Source organism: Coregonus lavaretus (genome assembly GCF_964263955.1).
Source record: "Coregonus lavaretus genome assembly, contig: HAP1_SCAFFOLD_4224, whole genome shotgun sequence".
NCBI lineage: Eukaryota > Metazoa > Chordata > Actinopteri > Salmoniformes > Salmonidae > Coregonus > Coregonus lavaretus.
This window is the reverse complement of record NW_028158591.1, coordinates 1,136-20,971: the sequence shown is the minus strand read 5'-3', so window position 1 is coordinate 20,971 and position 19,836 is coordinate 1,136. Positions and strand designations below refer to the sequence as shown.

At 46.1% G+C, this 19,836-nt stretch overlaps 1 protein-coding gene across 1 annotated transcript; it reads right to left on the bottom strand.

The window, feature by feature from the left end:
* Window positions 1-7,475: 7,475 nt before the first annotated feature.
* LOC311123795 (tripartite motif-containing protein 16-like protein) lies at window positions 7,476-19,517 on the bottom strand. The gene is made up of 5 exons (XM_084198028.1): window positions 18,992-19,517; window positions 8,669-8,863; window positions 8,421-8,580; window positions 8,236-8,295; window positions 7,476-7,999 (listed from the first exon to the last, which is right to left on the bottom strand). Exons 1-5 carry the CDS (start codon window positions 19,493-19,495, stop codon window positions 7,485-7,487), a joined length of 1,434 nt encoding a protein of 477 aa, XP_084054154.1. The 5' UTR covers window positions 19,496-19,517; the 3' UTR covers window positions 7,476-7,484.
* Window positions 19,518-19,836: the final 319 nt, after the last annotated feature.

Sequence of the window (19,836 nt, the reverse complement as noted above, 5' to 3'; positions counted from 1 at the left end):
AAACCTTTGTTTGCAATTACAGAGATCATACGTTTCCTGTAGGTCTTGACCAGGTTTGCACACACTGCAGCAGGGATTTTGGCCCACTCCTCCATACAGACCTTCTCCAGATCCTTCAGGTTTCTGGGCAGTTGCTGGGCAATACGGACTTTCAGCTCCCTCCAAAGATGTTCTATTGGGTTCAGGTCTGGAGACTGGCTAGGCCACTCCAGGACCTTGAGATGCTTCTTACGGAGCCACTCCTTAGTTGCCCTGGCTGTGTGTTTCGGGTCGTTGTCATGCTGGAAGACCCAGCCACGACCCATCTTCAATGCTCTTACTGAGGGAAGGAGGTTGTTGGCCAAGATCTCGCGATACTGCGAGACTGCTGTTGGGACTGCTGTTGGGACTGCTGTTGGGACAGCTGTTGGGACAGCTGTTGGGACTGCTGTTGGGACTGCTGTTGGGACTGCTGTTGGGACAGCTGTTGGGACAGCTGTTGGGACTGCTGTTGGGACTCTGCTGTTGGGACTCTGCTGTTGGGACTGCTGTTGGGACTGCTGTTGGGACTGCTGTTGGGACTGCTGTTGGGACTGCTGTTGGGACTGCTGTTGGGACTGCTGTTGGGACTGCTTTATGGAGGCTCTATCAGTTTGTGGGCACCGTTTGTCAGCGTTACAGTGCAATTCATGTATTGTTTAGTGTTGTGTTATGTAGTGGCTTTGCTGGCATGCATCCCACTTTTTTATTTATTTGCCCCACCAAGATTTACATGCTAAAATCGCCACTGCAGGTGTCACATGATGGATTAAACAAGTTTGGAGAATTTGACATAGTGGTTCCCAACTTGACTTCTTTGACACATGCTATACATCATGAGAAAAATGCAGTTTAAAGACATTCACCTTTGGATAAAAGTGTCCTACATCAGTCTACAAGGTTTCCATTGTAATCCATTAGGGAGTCACATGATGACTGTGACCCTATGAATAAACCTGCTATTCAACATGTTTGGCTTGCAGTATGTTTGGCTTAGAGTCTTGCATAGGCAGTTTTCTGGCTGCTGTGGTGATGGTAGTAATACTGGAGGATGTCCTGGGTAAACCCCAGGATGTAGACCACAGTTATCTAGCTGCTGTGGTGATGGTAGTAATACTGGAGGATGTCCTGGGTAAACCCCAGGATGTAGACCACAGTTATCTGGCTGCTGTGGTGATGGTAGTAATACTGGAGGATGTCCTGGGTAAACCCCAGGATGTAGACCACAGTTATCTGGCTGCTGTGGTGATGGTAGTAATACTGGAGGATGTCCTGGGTAAACCCCAGGATGTAGACCACAGTTATCTAGCTGCTGTGGTGATGGTAGTAATACTGGAGGATGTCCTGGGTAAACCCCAGGATGTAGACCACAGTTATCTAGCTGCTGTGGTGATGGTAGTAATACTGGAGGATGTCCTGGGTAAACCCCAGGATGTAGACCACAGTTATCTAGCTGCTGTGGTGATGGTAGTAATACTGGAGGATGTCCTGGGTAAACCCCAGGATGTAGACCACAGTTATCTAGCTGCTGTGGTGATGGTAGTAATACTGGAGGATGTCCTGGGTAAACCCCAGGATGTAGACCACAGTTATCTAGCTGCTGTGGTGATGGTAGTAATACTGGAGGATGTCCTGGGTAAACCCCAGGATGTAGACCACAGTTATCTAGCTGCTGTGGTGATGGTAGTAATACTGGAGGATGTCCTGGGTAAACCCCAGGATGTAGACCACAGTTATCTAGCTGCTGTGGTGATGGTAGTAATACTGGAGGATGTCCTGGGTAAACCCCAGGATGTAGACCACAGTTATCTAGCTGCTGTGGTGATGGTAGTAATACTGGAGGATGTCCTGGGTAAACCCCAGGATGTAGACCACAGTTATCTGGCTGCTGTGGTGATGGTAGTAATACTGGAGGATGTCCTGGGTAAACCCCAGGATGTAGACCACAGTTATCTAGCTGCTGTGGTGATGGTAGTAATACTGGAGGATGTCCTGGGTAAACCCCAGGATGTAGACCACAGTTATCTAGCTGCTGTGGTGATGGTAGTAATACTGGAGGATGTCCTGGGTAAACCCCAGGATGTAGACCACAGTTATCTGGCTGCTGTGGTGATGGTAGTAATACTGGAGGATGTCCTGGGTAAACCCCAGGATGTAGACCACAGTTATCTAGCTGCTGTGGTGATGGTAGTAATACTGGAGGATGTCCTGGGTAAACCCCAGGATGTAGACCACAGTTATCTAGCTGCTGTGGTGATGGTAGTAATACTGGAGGATGTCCTGGGTAAACCCCAGGATGTAGACCACAGTTATCTAGCTGCTGTGGTGATGGTAGTAATACTGGAGGTGTCATGTGGTGAGGTGTATGTGTTGTGGAAGTCAGGCGCAGGACACCGAGGCTCAGTCCAACAGAGTTTACTCAAAAAATCCAAAAGGAAACGGTAAACAAACTACCTCAAACAATAAGAGGCGAGCATTTACGCAACATGCGTAACACACTAAAAATAACAAACAAGAAACAAAACACGCAGCACAACGACAGGCGAACAACAACACACAATCTAACTCACACAAAACAGGGAACTTATAGGACACGTAATTAGGACACAAACAGACACAGGTGTACCAGACAGACCAAAGCAATCAACACACGAAACATACAACGGTGGCAGCTAGTATTCCGGGGACGACGAACGCCGAAGCCTGCCCGAACCAGGAGGAGGAGCAGCCTCGGCCGAAACCGTGACAGGAGGATGTCCTGGGTAAACCCCAGGATGTAGACCACAGTTATCTAGCTGCTGTGGTGATGGTAGTAATACTGGAGGATGTCCTGGGTAAACCCCAGGATGTAGACCACAGTTATCTAGCTGCTGTGGTGATGGTAGTAATACTGGAGGATGTCCTGGGTAAACCCCAGGATGTAGACCACAGTTATCTAGCTGCTGTGGTGATGGTAGTAATACTGGAGGATGTCCTGGGTAAACCCCAGGATGTAGACCACAGTTATCTAGCTGCTGTGGTGATGGTAGTAATACTGGAGGATGTCCTGGGTAAACCCCAGGATGTAGACCACAGTTATCTAGCTGCTGTGGTGATGGTAGTAATACTGGAGGATGTCCTGGGTAAACCCCAGGATGTAGACCACAGTTATCTAGCTGCTGTGGTGATGGTAGTAATACTGGAGGATGTCCTGGGTAAACCCCAGGATGTAGACAACAGCATATAGAGTTAGTATTTTTTTAGGCCTTATCTATTCAGATTCACCAATGTCCCCCTTTCTGAAAATATGAAGACACCAACAAAAGGTTGGTTGAACCTCACAAAGCAGTCGGTCTATGAAGGAACAATATGTTTCTCTCATTATATTTTGACTATCAGGGAGGGATTCAACAGTCTTAGTCAAGGGTTTCATAAAATGTGTTTTTATTTAATCAGGTACTTTTTCATATAGTACATTAACTGTTCTCACACACACACACACACACACACACACACACACAGAGATACTTGTTAATATGGTTTATGAGGACAATCAGTTTATAACATGGTTTATGGGGACACACCTTTCCCATGGTCCTATCAATGAAATGTAATGTTTTATGTAGAAGACACATCTGACTTCAGATTGGTTCATAGGATCATACTGAAGTAACATGTCTGTAAACACATGAGTTGATAGAATTCTCCTCACTCCTACTCTTGAGGGCGGCTGGATGGAGGGCAACTTCAACCTGAAAACAAACACATATTGTCCACATACCCTCTCAGGTTGTACAACGCATTTAACACAACAGTTGTTTGGAACAAAATATTGACCCAACCGTTGTGTCAAATGCTTTGTATATCAGTGGTACAACCTGAGTCTGTATGGGGCCATTAAGGGGAAAATGACACTGAGTTTACAGGCTGGAATTTCAATCAAATTGAGATGTATAAAGTCACACATGATACAGCAGCTATGCATCAGCACACTGAACCCTCAACCTCTGACCCCTGATTGAGAGAAGAACCCAACAGTCTGCCTCCAGTTTGACCATCATCTCCTCCAGTCTGACAACAGGAACTTCCTACCACAACCATTCATCACAACCTCTGAAAGACAAACACGCCCCTCACACAAACTCAGACCCGTCAGAGCAAGAACTGAACGATGTCAAAGATCATCCGTCCCCTACATGACTCAATTACTGAACGATGTCAAAGATCATCCATCCCCTACATGACTCAATTACTGAACGATGTCAAAGATCATCCATCCCCTACATGACTCAATTACTGAACGATGTCCAAGATCATCCATCCCCTACATGACTCAATTACTGAACGATGTCCAAGATCATCCATCCCCTACATGACTCAATTACTGAACGATGTCCAAGATCATCCATCCCCTACATGACTCAATTACTGAACGATGTCAAAGATCATTGTATTATATTATATGATAATATATTATATCCATAGGCTACACTCAGTATAGTGTTAATGATGACTTTCAGCTAATTATCTTCAGTTTGGTGCCTAGTGAATACGACTCAGGTCTCTATGGAAACATCAATGTAAATTCACCTTAGGTTTTTACTCCTCACTTTCCCTTTCAGGTCTATAGGGTTTTGCTGCCCCCTGCTGGAGACTGGAGCACAAGGCAGTCCCTGGCTTTCTTTGGGCAGCTGGAGGATGAGGCCCTCCTCACCTGTTGTGACGGGTCCAACAAATATCCCCTGGTGAAGGCAGGGTCCTATCTCATCCAACGCTTCAATGACTCTTATGGGAGGCAGTGAGCATTTCCCATGTTAAGCTATGGAATTAATTGTACAGCATTGGTTTGGTGTTGGCATGGGGTAGAGGGAGTTTACATATATCAGTCATTTCCTTTTAAATCCATGAAGGGAAGTGGACAAGTTCACACTTAGAAAGGAGATAATAGTTCCACACCTCATGTGTCCTGATAACTACAGGAATGGAACCATATTGAGGTTGGCTGCTTTCTATACGGTTTGATGGGAGAGAGAGAGAGAGAGAGACAGAGACAGAGACAGAGACAGAGAGAGAGAGAGAGGCAGAGAGAGAGAGAGAGAGAGAGAGAGAGAGAGAGAGAGAGGACATCAGGTAAAGTTCTGGAGATGAGGGAATATGTGTGCAGAAAGAAACCCTCCAGTATGGTTAACCCCAGTTAGGCCCAGTATGGACTATCAATACAAGTGACCATTTAGAATGTGACCCAGTTCAATGGGTCTTAACAGAACTGGGGGATGTCAGCCATGAAGTTGTCTAAACACAACTGGAATATAATTTGTTTGTGATTCATTGTTAATGGATTTTCCATTAGGAACACAGGGGGGAAACCTAACACAACAACACACATAACACACAACCAATAAAAACAAAGGGGGAGGAAACCACTAAAGTCATTACCATATTGTCATTTTCTAATGACAGGGAGAAAACATGTAAAATCTAGAAGACTACTTTAGATCTGGTCAAAAGAAGCCTAGTGCACTACGTAGGGAACAGGGAGAGATTTGGGACAGAGACAGTAACTCCTGTATGGAAATCTTCATTCTAATGAAAGTGAGCAAATCTCCACCCTATTCCCTATGTAGTGCACTACTTTAGATCTGATCAGAAGTAGCCTAGTGCACTACGTAGGGAACAGGGTGTCATTTGGGCCAGAGTCAGTAACTCCCCTGGGTATGAATTCTCTCTCTATCTTATCTGTCTTCTATATGATGTTCTCCTCTCCTCCTCTCTTCTCTCCTCTATTCACTCTATTCTATCATCCACACCACATGCCAGCTTCAACACAATCCATTTACAAGTTAAAGACACACCTTGGAATAAATAGCAAAGGAAAACTACTACTAGATGGATTTTTTATTTCCCATCACCATGAATCATATTTAATAACTGAACAGTAGCAGACCTAACTTCATCTGTTCCTGACTCTGGGTAGTGGATTAAAAAGACCATCAATCTCCAATGATATTAAAGTACAATTCTGAACATTACCGATATACTGAGTGACAAGTCAAGATATATGCTGGGTTTTTATTGTTTGGTTAATAGCACCACCTGCTGGACAGGTTTAATGTTGCTTGACTGAGCAGTAATGGAGAATAAAAGATGCCAAACTTAGGGCCGGTTTCCCGGACATCTCCATTGAACATGCTTTTTAGTCTAGGACTAGGCTTCATCTGTGTCCGGGAAACCGGCCCATATAGTTCAATTAGCAAGTAAGTAACACTACCTGTTCCATGATACTGAGGAAAATGACATTGAGACAGAGAACCAATTGAGAAAACATTTCAATGGTTCTGAATGACAACCAACATACATTAACAGCATACATCATGATTAATGTGAATATATAAGATTAAAACATTGCACTTAAAAAAAATATGAATGCAATGAATTGTAATTCATAACATCTTCTGGAGATCAAATCAATCAAATCATTGTACATAAAAACAGAGCAGAATGAATCATCACATCTGGGGACCATCACCACCAGCATGACTAGTATCTATGTGGACCCTACTACAGTTTAACCAGCTCAGCTATAGACTACACCAGCATGACTAGTATCTATGTGGACCCTACTACAGTTTAACCAGCTCAGCTATAGACTACACCAGCATGACTAGTATCTATGTGGACCCTACTACAGTTTAACCAGCTCAGCTATAGACTACACCAGCATGACTAGTATCTATGTGGACCCTACTACAGTTTAACCAGCTCAGCTATAGACTACACCAGCATGACTAGTATCTATGTGGACCCTACTACAGTTTAACCAGCTCAGCTATAGACTACACCAGCATGACTAGTATCTATGTGGACCCTACTACAGTTTAACCAGCTCAGCTATAGACTACACCAGCATGACTAGTATCTATGTGGACCCTACTACAGTTTAACCAGCTCAGCTATAGACTACACCAGCATGACTAGTATCTATGTGGACCCTACTACAGTTTAACCAGCTCAGCTATTGACTACACCAGCATGACTAGTATCTATGTGGACCCTACTACAGTTTAACCAGCTCAGCTATAGACTACACCAGCATGACTAGTATCTATGTGGACCCTACTACAGTTTAACCAGCTCAGCTATAGACTACACCAGCATGACTAGTATCTATGTGGACCCTACTACAGTTTAACCAGCTCAGCTATAGACTACACCAGCATGACTAGTATCTATGTGGACCCTACTACAGTTTAACCAGCTCAGCTATAGACTACACCAGCATGACTAGTATCTATGTGGACCCTACTACAGTTTAACCAGCTCAGCTATAGACTACACCAGCATGACTAGTATCTATGTGGACCCTACTACAGTTTAACCAGCTCAGCTATAGACTACACCAGCATGACTAGTATCTATGTGGACCCTACTACAGTTTAACCAGCTCAGCTATAGACTACACCAGCATGACTAGTTCTATGTGGACCCTACTACAGTTTAACCAGCTCAGCAGTACCATTATAGAGCCAAAACCCAGGATAGAGGGGCTGAGTGAATGTGGTCTGGACTCTGTGGAGGAGGGTCATTGTGTCAGAGACACTGTAGAAGGACAGAGTACCTGCCTTGTGATCCAGGTACACTCCTACTCTGGAGGACTGAGGGCCTGATACTTTAGTCCTAACACTATTGTGTATGAAACAATAACTACCACTATAACACACTAAACTCCAGGACTTGTCATTCTCTCCAAATGCACCATCTGTCCCTGTTCTGCTGATGTCTTTATACGAGACTGCTGTGAAAACACACTCCCCACTCCACTCCACCTCCCAGTAACAGCGTCCAGACAGACCCTCTCTACACAGAACCATCAAGTCGTTTGTGAATCTGTCTGGATGAACAGGATATGGTTGGTCTTGGTCTGTATAGGTCACCTTTCTGTTCCCTTCAGACAGAGAGAGTTGTGTCTGTGCTGTGTTTGGGTCCAGTGTGAGCTGACAGGAATCTGGGAGAAGAGCAGAGCAGAGACCAATGAGGGGAGTTAGAACAATAAGTTAAGTCAGATACTGTATCTACCCTGTCTTTGATTAGAGCACAGCAGAGATCAAATCAGAGAAATATGAGGAGTCAGATAGATACCCAGTCTTTGATTAGATCTACTATTGCTATATATTTCTAGAGGGATTGTTAGGAGTGTCAGTAAAAAGAGACTGTTAGTTACTTCAGAATAAAGAGACTCACATTGTAAGAACTGTTCTCTGGTCTTGGGCTCTGGAGGCAGTACAACATCCACTATATTCACTACAGACACACAAACACATTCACAGAGAGAGGGAATGTTATCATCATACCATATTCCACATGTATATGACTAGTAGGGAACTTTCAATGGTCTAAAGTTGATGTTCTTATTATTTTCAACACACCTGTAGTGGAGATCTTGGTCCATTCTCCTTTAAGGACGTCTTCTAGTTTCTCTCTCAGTTCAGACACAGTCTTACTCACATCTCCAAAGTACTGAAGAGGACGGACAACGATGCTGGGTAAGTCTGAAGATACACTGGTAATGGAGAGAGACTGATAACTCTGGAGAGAGAGAGAGAGAGGGAGAGGGAGCAGAACCAAATGATTGAGTTTTAATTTCATATCACATGTATCAAGGCAGTTGAGTTACCTGGAGGAAATGGATGTGATCCTCTGTGTGTGAGAGCTGCTCCAGCTCAGTGCTTCTCTTCCTCAGCTCAGCTATCTCCTGCTCCAGTTGCTCCAGGAGTCCTTCAGCTTTACTCACTTGAGCCTTCTCTTGGGCTCTGATCAGCTCCTTCACCTCAGAGCGCCTTCTCTCAATGGAGCGGATCAGCTCAGTAAAGATCTTATCACTGTCCTCCACTGCTGCCTGTGCAGAGCGCTGTTAAGAGAGAGAGAGAGAGAGAGAGAGAGAGAGACTTGTCTTACTTTAATGAGCCATCCTCATTACACTAACACCCCCACCCCTAAAAGCACATTGCGTGACACCACAACCTCTACACAATCCCATTATCCAGTACCCAACACCACAGTACAATACACCAACCAGCACCACATTCCAACCGTCCATCCAACCCCTCCTCTCCAGCCGTACAGACAGCCCCCCTGGGCCCCCATACCTCCTGAAACATCTCCACACTGTTGATCATTTTGTACAACTCAAACTCAACCCTAAGGCGTCAACAGTAATGGCATTACCCTGGCAACACAGAAAAAACATGATGAACAGTCTGTCATTGCAGAAAACGGACACCCCTCCCCAACTCCCAGGTCAACCCGTGCCAACCAGCTATTGGTGTCCAGGGCTCCATGTAATACCCTCCACTGGACGACCCCTGACCTTTCCAGCACTGGGAGCTTATAGAGCACCCTCCACCTATACCCTGCCATGCTCTCAGCCCCCACAACCCCCTGCCACTGATGCCCCTTCACTCCCACTAAGCTCAGAGTGTTAAAAGTCAGTAAGTCCTCCAGACTCTCCTGCCAGTCCCCAGTCTCTGCTGTCCCTTGCAGTGGTGGAAACGGTGGTGGCCCCTCCTCAGGCTGCTCCAGCCCTCAGTACTGCAGCATAGAAATCAGAGACCCCTGCTGTATTGAGTCTCTCCTGCCGCATGATGAAGAGCTGCTGATCCAGCCCCAAACCACCAGCCCTCCTCAACAGAGCACATGCTGGTTCCCTCCAGCCCACCTCCGTACGGTACAGTATCCTCTGTGCTGCTGAGTCAGAACGCTGCCACCCTGACCAGAAATAATTCACTAACTTGCGCTGCAGGTCCACAAGCAGACCACCGGGGGCGTTGAGAATGGCCAATTTAAGCCATAGAGAGGATGCCACCAAGTTGTTGATGATCAGCACCCTCCCTCTGTATGCCACTTGGGAGATGAGCCACCTCCACTTCGTCAGCCTTCGACACCACCGCTTGTGACACTCCTTCCCAGTTCTTCCTATCCCAACCCTCCGAGCCCAGATACACCCCAAGCATCTTGAGCCACTCACAGCCCCACTGCAACCCCCCTGGAAGCTGCGGAGGTGCCCTGTCCCTCCATGCCCCACATAACAGAGCCTCACTCTTTCCCCAGTTTACCTAAGCAGAAGACGCCCCCTCGTACACCGACTTACAGTCATGTGCATACATTTTTACATATGGGTGGTCCCGGGGATTGAACCCACTACCCTGGCACTACAAGTGCCATGCTCTACCAATTGAGCTACAGAGGCCCACAGAGTTCTGCCCTCTATAAATCAGAGTACAACTCCACAGCCTCATCTCCTCACAACAGAAGTTACCCGCCCATCAGGCTCCCTCATCTCCCCACAACAGAAGTTACCCACCCATCAGGCTCCCTCATCTCCCCCACAACAGAAGTTACCCACCCATCAGGCTCCCTCATCTCCCCACAACAGAAGTTACCCACCCATCAGGCTCCCTCATCTCCCCCACAACAGAAGTTACCCACCCATCAGGCTCCCTCATCTCCCCACAACAGAAGTTACCCACCCATCAGGTTCCCTCATCTCCCCCACAACAGAAGTTACCCACCCATCAGGCTCCCTCATCTCCCCACAACAGAAGTTACCCACCCATCAGGCTCCCTCATCTCCCCACAACAGAAGTTACCCACCCATCAGGCTCCCTCATCTCCCCACAACAGAAGTTACCCACCCATCAGGCTCCCTCATCTCCCCACAACAGAAGTTACTCCCCCATCAGGCTCCCTCATCTCCCCACAACAGAAGTTACCCACCCATCAGGCTCCCTCATCTCCCCACAACAGAAGTTACCCACCCATCAGGCTCCCTCATCTCCCCCACAACAGAAGTTACCCACCCATCAGGCTCCCTCATCTCCCCCACAACAGAAGTTACCCACCCATCAGGCTCCCTCATCTCCCCACAACAGAAGTTACCCGCCCATCAGGCTCCCTCATCTCCCCACAACAGAAGTTACCCACCCATCAGGCTCCCTCATCTCCCCACAACAGAAGTTACCCACCCATCAGACAAACGTAAAACAAGGGATTTTCTTGGTTTCCCCACTCTGTTTTTCCAACCCCTCTGGTGAAACAGAGAACTGAGCCCTGCACTATAATATAATGTAATGTGCCATTTTGCAGACGCTTTTATCCAAAGCGACTTACAGTCATTCGTGCATATATATATATATTTTTTTTTGTTGTGTATGGGTGGTCCCGGGGATCGAACCCACTACCCTGGCGTTACAAGCGCCGTGCTCTACCAGCTGAGCTACAGAGGACCAGGTGCAGACACATTGATGAAAGCAAAGACAAGGTCATTATTTGGGCTCTAAACACTAACAACCTACCCTTACACACCTCTTTTGCTACCCCTGCACTAAGATTTCTGCCATGGCATTTAAATGTTTTTGGTTTACATATTCCCCCAGTCTTTGCCGCCGTTCATGTTAAGGAAGTCTAACCGTGAAATCTCCATAAGAGGTGGGAGGGAAATCACCACAATCAGAAACCAGTAGAGAAGCCCATAAAGCCGCAATGCCAGAAAAAACCATCCATTTAAGCAGATTCTGAAGACATGCCCTTAAGACCGTCTGAGAGACAGCAGCTGAGAGTTTGTGAAAGGCCAGGGAAATGTCTGTTTGATTTATCTGTGACAGAGAGAGTTTGGAAAGGTCTGTGAGCAGAAACTGAGAAAACCCAGGATAATAATAATAATAATATGCCATTTAGCAGACGCTTTTATCCAAAGCGACTAACAGTCATGAATGCATACATTTTTACATATGGGTGGTCCCGGGGATCGAACCCACTACCCTGGCATTACAAGCGCTAAATGTGGTCCTCTGTAGCTCAATTGGTAGAGCATGGCCCTTGTAATGCCAGGGTGGTGGGTTTGATCCCCGGGACCACCCATATGTAAAAATGTATGCATTCATGACTGTTAGTCGCTTTGGATAAAAGCGTCTGCTAAGTGGCATATTATATTATTATTATAAGAACCCATGACCCATTTTCTCAGCCTATACCGCTTCCTGGGTGAGAGGACACTAAACCCCTCATTCTTCATCACGTGTTGTACTGACCTTACAAACCTTCCAGGATCAATCAAATAAGACTCCAGCAGAACCTTCTTTTTCCCCTTTAGTCTCCATCAGGAACCTAGAAAGTTCTCTCAGCGTATATACTGGGCCCTCAGCCTGACTGGCTGTCAGCTCTGGATCCAATGAGCCGTCTGAAAACGAGACGCCTTGTCCTCCGCTCCCGCAGACTCACCTCCCCCCTCTTCCTCCTCCTCCATTGGCACGGTACCGTCCTCCTCCTCCCCAGTCTCTGCCCCCCTGCACTTCCCCCCTGATCAGAGCCTCTTCCCCAATGACAGGCAATATTTGCCTTCGCCCACCGGAGTCTCTGTTACTACAGAAACCTGCCTCAGCTCATGTAGCCCAGCTGCAACCCTCCCCACCACCGCTTTCTCCACGGCCTGCGCACCACCACTTGACCCTGCTCTACTCTCCTCCTTCCTGGTACCACCACCACTTGACCCTGCTCTACTCTCCTCCCTCCTGGTACCTCCACCACTTGACCCTGCTCTACTCTCCTCCCTCCTGGTACCACCACCACTTGACCCTGCTCTACTCTCCTCCCTCCTGGTACCACCACCACTTGACCCTGCTCTACTCTCCTCCCTCCTGGTACCACCACCACTTGACCCTGCTCTACTCTCCTCCTTCCTGGTACCACCACCACTTGACCCTGCTCTACTCTCCTCCCTCCTGGTACCACCACCACTTGACCCTGCTCTACTCTCCTCCCTCCTGGTACCACCACCACTTGACCCTGCTCTACTCTCCTCCCTCCTGGTACCACCACCACTTGACCCTGCTCTACTCTCCTCCCTCCTGGTACCACCACCACTTGACCCTGCTCTACTCTCCTCCCTCCTGGTACCACCACCACTTGACCCTGCTCTACTCTCCTCCTTCCTGGTACCACCACCACTTGACCCTGCTCTACTCTCCTCCCTCCTGGTACCACCACCACTTGACCCTGCTCTACTCTCCTCCCTCCTGGTACCACCACCACTTGACCCTGCTCTACTCTCCTCCCTCCTGGTACCACCACCACTTGACCCTGCTCTACTCTCCTCCTTCCTGGTACCACCACCACTTGACCCTGCTCTACTCTCCTCCCTCCTGGTACCACCACCAAGAAACAAACACTTGTCTACGAAAAGAGACATGTTTAACGGATTCCGCTTGGCACCCAGCCGAGAGCACACGGAAACCACTTGCAAATTTACCAAAACTAACCAACTACTTGGGGTCTGTTCGGAAGCAATAAACGGAGGCAGATTAGCCACCACAACTCTTATCGAAAGAGGCGACATCTGCACCAACACACCCCTCACAACAAGACAAACCTTTTTCATTAACACAACCACCGCCTTGTTCATTCTGGATGCAGAGTCCAGATGTTCCGCTCCAACCTGTTCGCCGACCATGAGCAAAACTTCCTCCACACCTTTCTCCGGAACGCACCCGAAGCGACAGCGTTTCTTCTCCACTCGGTTGAGGCCATCACGCCGCCCTAACAAACTACCTCTACTCCCCCCTCAACTCTAAACGATAAACAGTGGAAACCAATAAACAAACCCTCAAACCATGAGAAAATACATTCAGAAAATACGCAAGAACCAAAAGAAAAAAGAATAGTAGCCCTCCTCACGAACCACAAAGTCTCTCACGCAACCAACTTCTTCTTCTATGATATAATGGCGGTCCACAAACCAACGTTAAAGGTGCATGCCGCCACCTACTGTGCTGGAGTGTGTGGTCAATCACGGTTTCCAACATTTCTAAATCCTCCTACCTAACTCAGTACTTCTGAGAAAATAAAGAAGAGCCCTACTAACTTCTAATAGACCCTCCCCCATCCCCAAAATCCCTTCCAACCCCCCCAACCCCGTCCAACCCCAATGACCCTACACTTCAATCTTTCCCTCTCTTCAACATACTTACAACAATATAACAACACATGCTCCACCGTTTCATCGACCGTACCCCCCAGACACAAACCATTCCCATGCTTGCCAACCAGATGTAATGACGAGATCAATGTACAATGTCCTAAGCGCAATCTAGTAAACACCACCTCTTCCTTCCTAATCTGACCTTTGAATCTTGGTCCATCGACCTTTCTGTAAAACTGTAAACTATTCATATAAATGCCGGCCCTTGTGCTCAGAGCACCATCTCTTCTGCCACACATCTATCAAAATGGCTCTGATCTTACATTTGGCCTCACCTCTACCCAGTGGAACATTAATATCAATTATATCTTGTTTCAAAGCTCTTTTAGCTAACTGGTCTACAATTTCATTCCCTTCCACACCCGAATGTGCTGGGACCCAGCAGAATCTCACTACTAAACCCATTCTCTCAATTCTCCATAACAACATTAATACCTTCAGTTCAACTGAGTATACTGACAGTTCATCTGTTAGTCTTCTACATATCTGCACATCAAATTCAGGAACGTAAACGCCTGCTCCTGTGAGCCCACTATCTGGGTCCTTGGATCCGTCTGTGAAAAGCATTAAAAAAGCATAAAAACCTCTACCAATGTAATTGTCAACCAGTTTCTCTATATCACTGACTTCTGACCAATCTTTCCTTTTCTCTACCAAGGTTAGATCAACAACAGGGTCTGGGAGTAACCATGGAGGAACATCCCCTATCACCACAGAAGGGCCAACCTCCAACTCCCTCAAACCACTCTCATCAGCAAGCTTTCCAACTGTCCAACCAAAACCACTGCCTTGTCTACTAGTATATTCCCAACAGTCATCTAGAACAGTAGCAGTGGGATGCTCAACCTCACAGCCTTTCAACCCAATAAGATAATGAATTTTTGTTACGCTGTATATCCAAAGGCATCTCTCCTGCCTCCACCAGTAAGGCACATACAGATGTTGATTTAAATGCACCAATACATATCCTTAAAGCTATATACTGGATTCTGTCCAGCTTCTGAAGCCAAGTTTTGCCTTGTTCGATAAACTATACACCCGTAATCAATTGTCGTCCTGATCAGAGCTCTATAAATATCCATCAACGATTGGTTATGAATGGGGTGCTGACAGAGACCCATACAACCAACTACTGCAAAAGTGATGGAATGAGAGAGGCAGAGACACTGTACATTGCCATAATGTAACGTTTCTTCTTCTTTGGAGTTTAACGGCGGTTGGCATCCAATATGTTGCATTAACGCCCCCAACTGGAATATAATATAACTCTATTTTACTTTGTGATACAAAATGGGAAAAGGGGAAAGGAACATTTAATTAAAAACCTTCCAACTAACCCTACACTCATTAAATACCCACTACCCCATTCCACTACTTTGACCCTATCTGCTCCTGCACCATGCCAACGGCCTGGGAGGACGGGACACCACCACTCAACACACCCTGTAACTCTTCTGAAGTCTAATCTTGTATGCCCAAATACTTCTCTGCAGCTGCCACCACAACATCTTTTTTCTTTGATTTACGTTCCATTTGTTTGGTACAGTTGATAACCATTGCTATGAATTCTAAGAAGCTATCTTTACTGAAGCATATATCACTCGTTGGCCTATCCCTCTGTGCTGGCACAGATCTACTACTCACAGGGATCCTCTCAGGATCTCTCACCCTTGACCCATCCTCCTCTACTTTCTTCACTGTCTCAGGTTACGACACCTTCTGCACTACTCTGACTCTAGCCACCTCAACCTGCCTCTCTCGCACCGGACACTTCCGATCTCCAGCAACATGGGTATCCCAACAGTTGACACACACTTTATTCACCAGAACAATCCTTTATCCCATTCTCTTCCGCACACATAAAACATCTTGGAATTTCCCTCCCACAAACTGCTGCGAAATTACCATAAACGTTGCAGCTGAATTTATGGATTTGCCACAAAAGCTTGAATCAAGATAACTGATATATCATAACATGACTTTCTCTGGTAAAGACTCAAAACTCAAAAGGACTGACTCCTATGTTTCACCACGCTCACCACCGGGTCTGCGTCCCACCAAACGGCGGGAATCACAAACACCAGGAATCTTCATCTTCAATTTCTCCACCTCCACACTTAACGCTACCCCAGAAATCACTCCTTTCAATGGTGCCCTGTTCCTAAGAGCAAAGCAAGAAACAGATCTTGACCCAAGTTGCATGACACGGAGCGCCCACTCCCTCTGGTCAGAAGAAACACAAACAAATATCACAAGTCCACTACAGGTTACCTTCACTGATTCAACTGCACCCAACTCCTTTCCCACCCACCCTGAAACCACAAATGGATCTGCCAAAAGGTATGGATCCACTTTCTCCAAAAATGTAACTCCTACTGCACCAGATTCTTCTTTATCATGTCCATTGATGCCAGGCTCTGGTTCCGAGCTCTTCACCACACCTTCTACCTCACTTAACTCTCCCTCATTCATTTCCATTTCACCTCCAGAACTCGGTCTGGCGCACGGCTCACTCTGTTTGCACTTGAGTTATAACATTTGAAAGTCCCTATTCCTTTGAAACTTTTGTGAGTGTAATGTTTACTGTTCATTTCTGGTGGTTTATTTCACTTTTGTTTATTATCTATTTCACTTGCTGTGGCAATGTAAACATATGTTTCCCATGCCAATAAAGCCCTTTGAATTCAATTGAATTGAGAGAGAGCGAGAGCTCCATGTTAATGTATAGGGGACATGAGTCGGTCATGGTTACTCATGGTTATGTGATGAGGTAGCCCCGCCTTCGACTTCAAAATCAGTGTCGGCCCTCAGCCCAATAGGGAATGTCCTCTTGGTGTAATGGTCAAGCTGTTGATTTCTCCCTCAGTAGACCCGGGTTCATATCCCGCCTGTTACATTAAGCAGTCTATTCTCTGAAAAGGGTCCAGACAGCCTGTTCCCAACAGTGGGGTCAGTGGGATTGGATAGGGGCCTCTCTCTCTCTCTCTCTCTCTCCCTCTCTCTGACTGGAGGAGAGATGTGAAATGGTGTGTCTCCTCTGGTCAACAAAACTCACCATGAGAGACTTTACAGCCTGTTGGAGCTCCTTCAGCTCCTTCTCTCTCTCCTGGAATCTCTGCTGGACCTTCTGCTGACTCTTCCCCAGCTGCCTCTGTGGAGAATCACTCTTCAATGAGCTATCAAGCTTTATTTGTCCAGTAGATCAATAGTATAGTAATGGGACATAGGGCCCATAGAAGATAGGGATTAATATGTTGAGGAAGTGTCTGTGTGAAATTATATTATTATGTTGTTATGTGAATGATTATAGTTTTAACAGTGCACAAAACAGGGGAGCTGATTGGGTGTTTGATAACGAATGATAATGGTGTTTGATAACGAATGATAATAATGTTTGATAACGAATGATAATGGTGTTTGACTTTAGAAAATGGTGATACATTTGGAGAATCTGGGTTAACATATCTATATACTCAAGGTTTGTGTTCATATTTGTTCTGCTGTGGATCGATATCATTTGAATGATCTCATATTCAAACAGCCTTAGTTCCTACTGTACAGTGCCTTGTGAAAGTATTCATCCCCCTTGGCATTCTTCCTATTTTGTTGCCTTACAACCTGGAATTAAAATGGATTTTTTGTGGGTTTGTATCATTTGATTTACACAACATGCCTAACACTTTGAAGATGCAAAATATTTTTGTGTGTGAAACAAACAACAAATAAGACCAAAGAAAATAAAACTTGAGCGTGCATAACTATTCACCCCCCCAAAGTCAATACTTTGTAGAGCCACCTTTTGCAGCAATTATAGCTGCAAGTCTCTTGGGGTATGTCTCTATAAGCTTGGCACATCTAGCCACTGGCAAAACTGCTCCAGCTCCTTCAAGTTGGATGGGTTCCTCTGGTGTACAGCAATCTTTAAGTCATACCGCAGATTCTCAATTGGATTGAGGTCTTGGCTTTGACTAGGCCATTCCAAGACATTTAAATGTTTCTCCTTAAATCACTTGAGTGTTGCTTTAGCAGTATGCTTAGGGTCATTGTCCTGCTGGAAGGTGAACCTCTGTCCCAGTCTCAAATCTCTGGAAGACTGAAACAGGTTTCCCTCAAGAATTTCCCTGTATTTAGCGCCATTCATCATTCCTTCAATTCTGACCAGTTTCCCAGTCCCTGCCGATGAAAAACATCCCCACAGCATGATGCTGCCACCACCATGCTTCACTGTGGGGATGGTGTTCTCTGGGTGATGAGAGGTGTTGGGTTTGCGCCAGACATAGCGTTTTTCTTGATGGCCAAAAAGCTCAATTTGAGTCTCATCTGACCAGAGTACCTTCTTTCATATGTTTGGGGAGTCTCCCACATGCCTTTTAGCGAACACCAAACGTGTGGTAATGCCTTTTTTCTGGCCGCCCTTCCGTAAAGCCCAGCTCTGTGGAGTGTACGGCTTAAAGTGGTCCTATGGACAGATACCCCAATCTACGCTGTGGAACTTTGCAGCTCCTTCAGGGTTATATTTGGTCTCTGTTGCTTCTCTGATTAATGCCCTCCTTGCCTGGTCCGTGAGTTTTGATGGGCGGCCCTCTCTTGGCAGGTTTAATGTGGTGCCATATTCATATGCACGTACCACTTTTCCGTTATTTATTTTTTAGAATTATTTGAAACAAGTTTTTTTTTTTTTATTCCACTTCACCAATTTTGACTATTTTGTGTATGTCCATTACATGAAATCCAAATAAAAATCAATTTAAATTACAGGTTGTAATGCAACAAAATAGGAAAAAGGCCAAGGGGGCTGAATACTTTTGCAAGGCACTGTATCTTTAATTCTTTGTTTATCAGACAGTCACTAACAAGTAGTTCTGGTCTTACCTGTTTCTCAGTCCTCTCTGCTGCAGCTGACACTGTATCATGGCCTTTATGTTCATCCATCACACACAGCAGACAGATACAATGCTGATCGGTACGACAGAAAACCTCCAGCAGTTTGTCATGATGAGAGCAGATCTTCTCCTGTAGTTGTGCGGTGGCTTTAACCAGCTTGTGCTTCTTCAAAGCAGGAGATTCATAGTGAGATTGGTGGTGAGTCTCACAGTAAGAAGCCAAACACGTCAGACAGGACATGAGGGCTTTCCGCTTTCTGGTCCCAGTGCAGACATCACACGCCACATCTCCAGGTCCAGCATAGCACAGAGCAGGAGGGGGAGCAGCCTGGAGTCCAGTCTTCTTCAGTTTCTCCACCATCTCAGCCAACATGTTATTTTTCCTCAGATTAGGCCTTGGAGTGAAGGTCTCTCTGCACTGAGGACAGCTATAGACCCCTTTCAGAACATCCTGATCCCAGCAGCCCTCAATACAGCTTCTACAGTAACTGTGTCCACAGTGGATGGTGACCGGCTCCTTCAGTAGATCCAGACAGACAGAACAACAGAACTGGTCCTGGTCCAGCAGAACTCCCTGCTGAGACATTTGGACAGTTGTTCACTCTCACACAGACAGACGACACAGAGACTCAAATCAGTTTCGTTTCCTCAGAAGAGAGTTTGTGGCAGGGGGATGGACTTCCTGGTTCTGTCAGAGGGGTGGGGTTAGAAGGAGGGAGGGAGGGAGGGGTTAGAAGAAGGGAGGAAGAGAGAGAGGAACTGCATGCAACAGGACGAGGGAGACAAATAGTATTGTTCCTAGGTTAGAGGCCTTAACATGGAACAAAGGAAATAATGAATCTTAAAATGTGAGTTGTTAGAATATATAAAGGATAACAGTTTCTATGAAGAACATATGTATAATTATTTTAATGACCTTTATAATGC

Bases quoted from the DNA above. Each gene is read 5' to 3' on its own strand.
- LOC311123795 (XM_084198028.1), bottom strand. From the start codon at position 19,495: ATGTCTCAGCAGGGAGTTCTGCTGGACCAGGACCAGTTCTGTTGTTCT. The intron at 8,581-8,668 runs GTAACTCAACTG...CTCTCTCTCCAG, and splicing joins ATCACATCCATTTCCTCCAG to AGTTATCAGTCTCTCTCCAT. The intron at 8,000-8,235 runs GTGAGTCTCTTT...CTCTTCTCCCAG, and splicing joins CAGAGAACAGTTCTTACAAT to ATTCCTGTCAGCTCACACTG.